We start from the raw sequence: 10,460 nt of genomic DNA, 5'->3' as shown, positions 1-10,460 counted from the left end.
ATGCTTATGAGATAAGCAAGTTTTTAAGTATCATGTATCTTTTATACATTTTTTTCATCTACTATTTTTACTCGAAAATCACTTTCCACTGAAGCTTTTGACCTTTGTTAATTCACGACCGGATAGGGGCAGCCTGTGGAAGCAAAAAAGCACATGTGTCGAGTACTTCGCCGTGGAACCGTATGTTTCCACATTAAACATTGTTCGAATATGTAACTAGCAGTACATAGTGCACAGTACGTGGGAGTCACATGCTTCTGGATTTGCATAAAAGCCTGCCGCTTTGTGTGAGAAACAGAAAGTAATTTTGTTCACATTTTAATTTTTAAAAGAGCTCATTCCATCATCTCAAATTGAACTTTCCACAAAATTTTTTCCATGAGCCACTGTTTTCCATAGAAGTGATAGGTCCTTCCGCTCTCACAAAATTAATGCTTCAGTATGAAGATTGGATTGTCTCTTCTCATTCTGCTACTGGTCGTCTGCTGCGCGGATGCGGGCCTTCGGGACTTGGGAAAGAAAGTTAAGGACAAAATAAAAGAAGGAATCAAAAATACCATCGACAAGATTAAGACGGTAAGGAAAAAGTCTCAATCTGCAGAATTATCGAACATATTCTGCCAATCCACTCCTGAGAAGAGTTTCGTTCAGTCGTTGAACCTCACCGACATCCGTCGTATTCACGAAAAATTCGTCAAAGCAGGAGAGAAGTTCGTCAAGAAACTACCTCTCTCAGACGAAAATAAAGAGAAGTTGGAAAAGCTCCTGAAGGTAGGGTCGAGATTTCTTGAAATGCTGCACCGTAGGAAGTCGTTTCTAATATGAATATGCTTCAAAAAAGGTAGACGTTTCAGAAAATAGTTCGCGTCCGCCTGGATCACGTCAATCCGGAAGGCGATGACATAGAGCAGGTGAACGAGAACGCTGGTATCGGAGAAGTGCTGTACCAAGGGGACATGGTTCTGACGGAGTCAGTTCACGTCGCGGAGTTCTGGATGAAGCGCAGCAAACTAGCAACAAACTCGTTCTTTCAGTGAGCAAGCCGATGAAATCCTCAGTGAGGATTCGGGACCAAATCGCGCAAAACGACAGGCGTTCCGCAACAGTCACTACCCGAAAACAATCTGGTCGGATGGCGTTTACTACTATTTTCACCCGACTGCAAGTCTGTATTCTTGTTTATCTTTTCCGACAGTCACTCGCAAACACAACAACTCTTCTGTTCAGGTAATATGGTACGAAGTGTGTTCAAGAAAGCAGCAGCCCTGTGGAGTGCTGAAACTTGCATTGACTTCCACGAGGACGTGATAGGAATGAGTATGTGATGCGTGATCCGCGCCAGATCCATGCAGTTCTGATCGCTGGTTGCATTTCAGGGCCACACAGGATCAAGGTCTTCAAAGACGTCGGTTGTTGGTCCATGGTCGGCAAACTCAACCGCGTTCAAGAACTTTCGCTGGGGAAAGGATGTGAAACGGTGAGTGGTTTCTCCTCCAGAATTCGCTGCTTGACCTGAAAACACTGGTACTTGAAGCTCTTCTTTTGTACAGGAACTAAAAATAAAAACCCCGCTCATTTTTCTCATTCAGCTGTTTGGAAACTATTTGTTATTAGTAGGGGCCTCATTGCGAATCATCCAGAAGCACAGCACATTCACTATTTCCAGTGATCTGAAAAAACAAAACTTTGACTAGGTATATCTTATTCACAGATCGCAACAGCGCAACACGAAATCGGTCACTCGCTTGGATTCTACCACGAACAAGCCAGGCACGATCGCGATGAGAACATCATAGTAAACTACGACCACATACAGGTAACAGTACGAAACATCTACGCCGGCGTTGCAGCGGTTCCCCAACAGAAAATTTCCAGCACAGGAATCGGGACCAGTTCAAGAAGCAAAGCACACACACAAACGACAACTACGGACTACCTTACGATTACGGAAGCACGATGCAGTACGGAACCCACAGGTCTGATTTCAACGCATAAAATTCTCGGTTTTATAAAGTATTAGGAGGGATCATTGCAGCGGTTCGATGGACGGTGAGCCTACCATGGTTCCTCGTGTCCCATTATATTCAGAAACCTTGGGGTCACCTTTCCTTGGCTTCTACGACAAACTCATGATGAATATACATTACGGATGTCTTGGTCAGTTCCATGCTAGGAATATGTCAGTAGGGAACTCAGTGGAAATTAACTTTAGAAAAGTGCAAAAATTCTCGCACGGCTGCACAATGTAGGATGGGTGGGTTCCCGAATCCCAGGGACTGCTCACGATGCGTTTGCCCCAGTGGATACGGAGGAAAACTTTGTGATGAACGGGTATGTTGGATCGTTACTTTGCAACAAACAAAGTTCCTGTAGTTTTTCGATTTTAGCCTGAAGGATGTGGAAAAGAATTGACCGCTAGAAGAGACCCTCAGATTCTTGAGGGCGAAATTGGCGAACGCAGTGCAGGAGAAAGGGAAAGGGAAGACATGACCATGTGCACTTTTTGGCTGAAGGTCCTCGGTGACGTGCATCGTTGGTAAAAATCGCCTGTCCTCGAAAACATCCTTTCAGGCACCGCCAGGATCAAAAATCGAAGTCAAGATCGCAAAATTGACGCCTGGTTTCACGGTTGATGGATGCAGACTTTGGGGTGTGGAGATTAATACTCAGCAGGATCAACGCCTTTCTGGCCATAGGTAAGATCCATGGTGATTCAATCTGCGAAATATTCCACAAGATGTCCGATTCGATCCGATGAGCTTCAGATTCTGCGCTCCCGAAGATGCCGGAGTGAAGCTGGTGTCGCACTCAAACATCGTTCCAATAATAGTTTTTAACAGAAAATTTGTAACTAAATACAAATTGGAGTATCGTCTGGGTACGTTTCCATTGGTTAACGTACGAGTGAATTTCATGTGTGGAGAATTTCTATGAAATTTCAGTGTGATTCTCCTCCAATCGTTAATCCCAGTTCTCAATGACGAAGAAGAATTCTACGATAGTATTGTGCTAGTGAATTCCATCTGAATAAGCGGTTTCTGCTTGTTTCCAACTTTTTTTCCAAAACAAATTAAATAAATATTCTTCTCCAAGATGGTCGCATAAGAACACTTCATACCTCTACTTTTTATGACTGGAAGTTGTGTCGTAGATGAGACCGAGAAATTCTTCAATCCGTGGAGAAGTGTGTCAGAACATTGAAGTATACATATGACGGTGTTGTATTCGAGAAATCCAACATTTTAATGAGATCAGCTCAGGATTAACAATAAGGATGTCGGCTGAGGGTAACCTTCCTTCGAATCCATGACGAAGAACGTACGAGAAAGTGTTAGTTTGATTCTTTGATCCAAGGCCATGCCACTAGATCCAGAACTCGTTCGGAGGTGCCAGGTAATGTCTCATGTCAAGCAGCTTAATTGTATTCAAACGTCTCCAATTTCTCCGCTCTGCAGGACATTTTTGAGCATTTAAATGAACACCATAACTTAATCAATATATAATATATGGCTTTCCCATGGAACAATTGATGATTGTTCTGATGGAATGTCTCAAATGCACTGTTCTTAGATGGTTGGGCAACTAAGAAGTGTTTCGAAGAAGTAAAACTGAAAATTAACAGAGAAACAAATGGGAACGTTGCTTAAATGTTTTTTTTTTAAATATTGGCAGAGAAAAATTACTTACTTAGCTTAGATGCAACGCAGTTCGACGCCCAGTGTCACCTCCACGCCACTATGAGGCAGTAAACCGTTGTGGAGGGGTATAGAAATATTTCCATTTTTATTCTATTCTATTTCTATCCAAAAATCTATTAAACATCCATAAATACTGATTGAAGAACATAATGCGACGAAAAAAGGGAAGAATCAGGTGCATAGGCTGAATGACAGAGGAACATCGAAAAAAAACCAACTTAAAAATTATGGGACATTTTGTTCCCACAATATGACAATTGGAAAGCGCAAAATTCGACACACGTTTGAGTCAAATTTTCGAATTTCTTCAAGTTTTGTTTTTCAGAAATTTGAAACTTTCCCTTAAAAAATGAAGAATTCAATTACAAGTAGTTTTCATCAGCTAAAAATGGATTAAATGGAATTTAAATATCAAAAAAAGTCTAGTTTCTGTCACATGTCGTGACAAGGCCGAGAGGAACATTTTAAGTGGTTTTTCAAAGAAGAAGGTTTGCTCTAGAAACCAGCCATATCTCTATTTTTTTCCCATTTCCTAGTTTTCTTAGTTTTTTTTTTTGAATTTTGATGGAACAGAGATGAGAAAATGCCATTTTTCCCATCTTTGCCCCATCAAAAATTTGCAGAAATGCCGAAGCCTTGGAAATTGAATGATGCAACCTCTGATAGAGAAAATACTTAACTATAACAAAGTGAAGGATGATTTGCTTTGCACTAAGTTATTTCGAACTATTTAACTTTGTTTAGGATCATACTCTTTTTGGCAAGGGGGCGAATATCAGGATTTTGGCAAGTTTTCCAATTCCAGAAAGCGGGACGGCGATTTAAAAAATCAGCTATATTTTCAGATAGTGAGACTGCAGAAAGCTTATGTGCAAAATTTCTCCTTTCACGACCGTCTGATTTTCTTAAACTTTAAATGGGAAAAATCCAAAAAAAAGCTCGAAAAATTTTGAAATTTTAATTTTGTCCTTTTAATTTAAATCCTCAGAAGTCCAAGGGATGAAAAAGCAGCAATATGACTGTTCCGTAATCCGAAGTTTCTTTTACTGAAAAACCACCTAAAACATTTCTTTTGCTCCTCTTATCACGAATTTATTCGCGATCCCCCTGGGCCTAACCACATGCACAAAATCTGAGGTCTTGTGACAGTTAAATACTATTAAATCCACTTTTAAACCGCTAAAAACTTCGCCTTACTAAATCCTTATCTTTTAGAAGCAGTTTTAAGTTTCGATTTCTTTTGCATGAATTTGGATCAGTGCTGTGGCCAACCTACGAGTCTTGACCTCGTCAATATGACCGCACTACACCGGATTGCCGGATGTCCGGATAACCAAGAAGGCGATCACATGAATTCAGGTGTTGTATTTTTTTTTGTCAGGAAGAACACGTGGACGGCATAAGGAATTTACGCAACCGTATTAGGTGGAATTAGGTGGTCATAGGGCAAGGCGGGAAACATTTTGAAATTTAAGATCACGATATTGGCGCGAGCGAACCTCATATTGCTGCGCGAAATGTTCGGGAAGCGTTTTGGATCCATTCCAAGAGTTCGAATATGAACAGCAAGGAGGAATCCCACTAGATTACGCGGGAACTCACTCCCTATTTAAAGCTGATGTTTTGAGTGCGCTGGTCTTCTCACGACAGGTGTCTGGCTGAGGCAGGAAACCCTCCGATGCTAAGGTAAGCGTTACGTTTCCTCTGGTATCATGAGATAAACAGTACGTTAAGGATTTTCTTTCTTGGCCGGATAGGGGATTTGAAAGTTACGTTCAATTTGTTCCTTTCAGGCTCTGAAGAAGACGATTTCGACGAATCTTAGACCAGTAATAAAGGATTGTAACAATCCTACGTCCGGTTCAAGAAGAAGAACAAGAAGAAAGAAAAAAAGAAAGAAAAAGAACCTTTACCGGATCATCGTCATCGTACCGATGTTTATTGAAAGTTACACTTGGAGCATGGAAATCGTTTATTTCTGGAGAACCAACAGAGAAAGTACTTCTACTAAGAAAAACTCTCCTATATTGTTATACATGAATAAAGTATTGTTGCAGAACTTTCTCGTCTCTTAGGAGAAGCGTTGGTCACGCAGAATTATACTGAAATTCAGAATAGTAAGCAACATTTCAATTTTTTTTACATACACTATGTAAAAAAAAACGTACCGATTCGGTACTGTAATTCAAATTCAGTAGAGCCGTGTCTATTGAACGCTATTATAGGGACAATGTTCGAGTGCGACTCCAAAGTGACGCCAGCATCTTCGGGAGCGCAGAATCTGAAACGGGGGATTGGGCAGGATGGGAATTTCTCTCCAATACCGAATACGGTAGTTTTACCTGTATCCGGAAGCACGTTGATCCTCCTGAGTTTTAATTTCCACACCCCAATATCTGCATCCATCAATGGCAAGACCTTTAGCTAGGTTTACGATCTTAACCTCAACTTTCGATCCTTCCGGTGCCTAAAAGGTGTTCTTTCGACTCGTGAACGATTCGTGCTGAATACTAATAATAATAATATGATCGTTTTCAAGGACCTTGATCCAATAGTAACACTTGGTCATGTCCTCTCTGTCCTCATCTCCTGCACTTTTATCTCCAATTTCGCTTTTGAGGGTTTTAGCCTCCTTCGTTGCTTCAAGTACTTCACCACATCCTTCAGGCTAAAAATAGAACACGTTCAGAAAACCTCGCTCTCGTTGTGGCACGAAAAATTTGAACAAAATCACATACTTTCTGGTCACATGTAGCGCCACCGTATCCACTGGGACAAATGCATTTTGAGCAATCTCTTGGATTAGGGAATCCACCCATTTTGCATTGTGCCCCATTATTTTCGCATTTCTCTGGAATACACGCACGTAATCGTCTTCTTACAATAACATTGCAGTTATTGCGTTCAAACAAACCAAGACATTTGTAGTGCGTATTTATTGCCAGTAAATCGTAGAATGCAATGAAAGGTGATCCCAGGGTTTCTATATATTTAGGATCTTTTGGCACCATTGTAGGTTTTCCATTTCGGGATCCGCTGTAATGCAATAATAAGTTCCCAAATACGAACGCGAACACAAACTTCGTGCATCCGTAAATCGATACCTGGTCGATCCGTACTGCATAGTGCTTCCGTAATCGTAAGTTAATCCGTAATTATCGTTTGTTTCTTTGCTCTGTTTTTTGAATTGGTCCAGATATTGCGGCTAGAATTTCTCGTTGAAAAAAAATTTCTGGATGAGGCTGGTAGGGTGCTATCTGAACTTACCACTACATTATCTGAATTAAATACAATGTAGTCATCGCGATCGTGTCTAGCCTGCTGGTGGAAGAATCCCAGCGCATGGCCGATCTCGTGTTGTGCTGTGGCAATCTAGAAAAGAGATTTTTCAATCGTAAATCTAATGAAAAAGCTCTGAAAACTTTCTGTAAAACTCTAAAAACAATTTCCGCAGCAGCTTATGTATTTCTGGATGTTTCTGGACAGTAAAAGGTTCCTGCTGGTCCGCAGTTTTGAAACAGAAACCAGTGATAGGTTTTAATTATGTAATTATTGTAATTATTATCCGTAACCGTAATTAAAGAAAAGCCACAAGTGTCGAAGCTGTTTTCACGTCACGAGGTGACAGTAATAGTACTGTAATTGAGAAGTCCCTTACCGTATCACATCCTCTTCCCAACGAAAGCTCCTGTGGACGAGGGAGTCGTCCAACCATCGACCAACAACCTTTCTCTTTGAAAACCTTGATCCTGTTTGGGCCTAGAATACAACGAGGACTAGGAATGAAGGGTTAGAGTCCAAAACAATGTCGACTTACCCATTCCAACCACATCCTCATGGAAATCGATACACGTTTGAGAGCTCCATTCTTTTGCTGCTTTCAGGAACACACTTCGCATGCTATTCGCTAAACGATAGCGGTTGGATCTTTTTGAGGAGTTTCTATCAGAAGTAAGACGAAGTGAAATATACAAACTTGCACTAGGATGGAAATAATAGATAACTCCATCGGTCCAAAGTGTTTTCGGATAAAGTTTGTTACGATACGCTTGACGCTTTGCACGGTTGCTTCCACTTCCGTCGATGTCGCTGACCATTTCCTCGGCTTGCTCTCTGCAAGGAAATAATCGTTGATTTTCCTCATTTTCGCTCAGTCGACGGACAATCAACGGAAACGAACTTCGTTAGAACCATATCACCATCGTAGAGCAGATCTGACATTCCAACCTTCTTATTGATTTCATCGATTGAGTCACCACTCTTATGAACATGATCCTTTTTGATGTGTACTAATTTCTGGAATGGATCCGTGTTTTCGTTTCGGAATTCTCGTAAAATTAAATTCAACATTACCTGCATCAACTTATGCAACAACTCTTTTCGTTCCGGGGTCAGAGCTAAGCTCTCCTTGATCTGTTGTCTTAACTTGAGGAATTTCCCACGGACTTGAAGAAGAGAGGAGATATTTAGTTTCTGAAATTTTTTTCCCGTTTAAATTTTGAAAATCTTATCACTTGAAAGTTTGGAATGCTTGAAATCCTCTCATTTCTTACCGTCTTACTTTTATCCGCCTCTGCTTTTATTTTAGCTCCAAATTCAGTTCTGAAGATGTCCGCAGAATTTGCGTAGGCGACTAACAACAGAACAACCAGGGCAATCTTCATCCTAAAGCATTATGTTTTTTTGAAGAGTGAAAATTCACTCGCTTGCTTGGAATGAGGAAAATTTCAGCGGATTTTGGATAAATGAGCTAATGAATTTGAATGAGGAAATTAAAACAAAAAGTGATTTGAAACCACATTAGCCCATTTTTATACCGATCCACGAAACACTGAATTCTCCCATGTCAAAAAATATTTACTTTATTCATGGATGTTTTTCAGTGGTCACTGTTGAAACATACGGGTTCCGAATGCAGTGATCATTGATGTGCTTATTGCTTATTTCTGTAGGTTTACTGTAAACCGGTACAGTAACAAAGGATTTTATTCGAAGTGTGCCTGTGGAGAAAACCTGCAAAGAAATAAGTTCCCCATTAATATTATTTTTTATCTGCGCATTTTTGTTGCCAATTTTTTGTTGTTGGCGGTTAAGAGGTATGGAAGCTGACATAAGGGAAGTTCATCCCTGGAGTTTTCCTCGACGCTTCTTTCCGATCATTGCGAAGAGGGTGTTCAGGTGTTTCTAGCTTATATACAGTCCAGAAAAACATTTTGGTAAAAAAAGTTTACTAGAAACTGTCATGATAGCCTAATATAGCCAAATCTACCTACTAGATTAATGTAATTTTGTTTCCAATTTTAGTGACAAAAACTAAAAAAGGATTTTTTTCGCTATGTTCTGTTCAGCGAATTTTCTCCATTTTCTCGACAGCCTAAAATCCGGAGGAGGCTCATAGAAGGAGAGCAGCGGAGCTTTCTCACCAAAGAACTGATCCGGGCGACTTTCATACCTTCGAAGGAAGTAATTTTTTTTACAATGTGGATTGTTTTGGAGCGTTCTAAATAAAAATTTCCAGAAGGTTGTGTTGGGTGGGTTAAGGAAACATGCGGTTTAGTACTGTTTTAATGGAACACAACTCACTTTCTGTTGACTGATTCTGGAGGCCGATCTGGCCGATTTCTCGTTTTAATCGGCTGAGCTGTGAACAGTTTCCTCCGAAGTTATTGTCTTTTTTACGGATGACGACTCATAGTAAAGGATTCCCGTTCAGTTCCACTAGAATCATAGTAATCCACTTTGGATGTAAGCTGGATTTTCGTTGGTTGAAATGGCGATCGCTATCGCTCAGATCATGTTTTTTTCAACCTAAAATTGCTGTGCACAATCAGATTTTTTATCATCTGTAACTTTCAGCTCCAAAAATCTATCAATTTTTGCGTATTAATCGAGGACGGGAAGTGGAAATTCGTCAAGTTTTTATTTTCAGTTTTTTTTTCTATCAATTTTTTCCGTCAACCCATACGGCACCCATAAATCGGCTTTGCGAAGCATTTAAAGTGGACGAAATCCTGAAGCTGTTGAGCTAATGATTTTGGAAATTCCTTCAATCGCTCGACTTGCTCTATTACTACTATTCTCTACTATTCTATACATAGTCTGTCTCTTGTCTTCTCTGGTCATCAACCTTATCCAAAACTGATCTTCCAGGACATGGCACATAGCAGAGATCCTATTTTTCTCACGGAACTCTCTGAACTACTGACGACCAACGAAATCATCACCAGGACCCTTCTCGTACATCGCACATGTGTCCATAGATGTCCGCAGAGGAATCCTTCCTTTTCGGCAATAAAAAGCACACAACATATCGAAAATGCATCTTATTTAATGCTTTTTTCCGTTATTTCTTTTAATGGCTTATACAACACAGTAAAATATCACAACTTTTCTTTCAGCTAGGTGATATTCCTTTTTTTCAAGCTGCATAAAAAATCCTACACTTTTACTTTATCTTTTATTTATTTGTTATTTTTATTATTTATTTATTTGTTTTTATTTATTTTATTCCTATTATTTTATTTTCTTCTTTTATTAACTATTAATTTTTGATTTTACGATACGATACGATACCACGAAAATTCGCAGAAACTCAACAGATATCCAACTGAAAACGTTTCAATGGATTACAAAGCGATTTTCCGCATGGGATTGAGCGGGAAGCAATTTTGAGCATAGCAGAAAAAAAAATAGGTGCAGAAATACTTGTAAATAAATAGCCCTCAACCGCACAATCGATTAACAACAATCCTAACTTTATTC

At 39.9% G+C, this 10,460-nt stretch overlaps 2 protein-coding genes across 6 annotated transcripts; one reads left to right on the top strand and one right to left on the bottom strand.

The window, feature by feature from the left end:
- Positions 1-441: 441 nt before the first annotated feature.
- On the top strand, positions 442-6,996 carry RB195_004489 (uncharacterized protein; the record flags this gene model as incomplete). Of its 2 annotated transcripts, XM_064182352.1 has the most annotated exons (20): positions 442-576; positions 652-771; positions 855-970; positions 1,035-1,165; positions 1,228-1,317; positions 1,377-1,477; positions 1,712-1,816; positions 1,876-1,976; positions 2,036-2,179; positions 2,250-2,331; positions 2,388-2,513; positions 2,572-2,696; positions 2,766-2,878; positions 4,914-5,057; positions 5,248-5,348; positions 5,492-5,696; positions 5,756-5,815; positions 5,924-6,030; positions 6,715-6,837; positions 6,895-6,996. In XM_064182352.1, 20 exons carry the CDS (start codon positions 442-444, stop codon positions 6,994-6,996), a joined length of 2,331 nt encoding a protein of 776 aa, XP_064033618.1. The 2 variants fall into 2 exon arrangements, with proteins under 2 accessions (XP_064033618.1, XP_064033619.1); XM_064182353.1 differs by lacking the exons at positions 2,766-2,878; positions 4,914-5,057; positions 5,248-5,348; positions 6,895-6,996 and adding an exon at positions 5,366-5,384 and having other exon boundaries at positions 2,036-2,157; positions 2,213-2,331; positions 6,715-6,846.
- RB195_004488 (uncharacterized protein) lies at positions 5,796-9,860 on the bottom strand (the record flags this gene model as incomplete). Of its 4 annotated transcripts, XM_064182349.1 has the most annotated exons (14): positions 5,796-5,800; positions 5,867-5,979; positions 6,041-6,165; positions 6,241-6,366; positions 6,437-6,549; positions 6,613-6,734; positions 6,803-6,903; positions 6,966-7,070; positions 7,357-7,457; positions 7,516-7,605; positions 7,675-7,811; positions 7,879-7,994; positions 8,052-8,171; positions 8,252-8,362. In XM_064182349.1, 14 exons carry the CDS (start codon positions 8,360-8,362, stop codon positions 5,796-5,798), a joined length of 1,485 nt encoding a protein of 494 aa, XP_064033616.1. The 4 variants fall into 4 exon arrangements, with proteins under 4 accessions (XP_064033616.1, XP_064033620.1, XP_064033615.1 ...); XM_064182348.1 differs by lacking the exons at positions 5,796-5,800; positions 5,867-5,979; positions 6,041-6,165; ... (3 more) ...; positions 6,803-6,903; positions 6,966-7,070 and adding an exon at positions 9,826-9,860 and having other exon boundaries at positions 7,276-7,457; positions 8,252-8,363; XM_064182350.1 differs by lacking the exons at positions 5,796-5,800; positions 5,867-5,979; positions 6,041-6,165; ... (3 more) ...; positions 6,803-6,903; positions 6,966-7,070 and having other exon boundaries at positions 7,276-7,457.
- Positions 9,861-10,460: the final 600 nt, after the last annotated feature.

Source organism: Necator americanus, chromosome I (genome assembly GCF_031761385.1).
Source record: "Necator americanus strain Aroian chromosome I, whole genome shotgun sequence".
NCBI classification, from domain to species: domain Eukaryota; kingdom Metazoa; phylum Nematoda; class Chromadorea; order Rhabditida; family Ancylostomatidae; genus Necator; species Necator americanus.
This window is presented reverse-complemented; position numbering and strand designations above follow the sequence as displayed.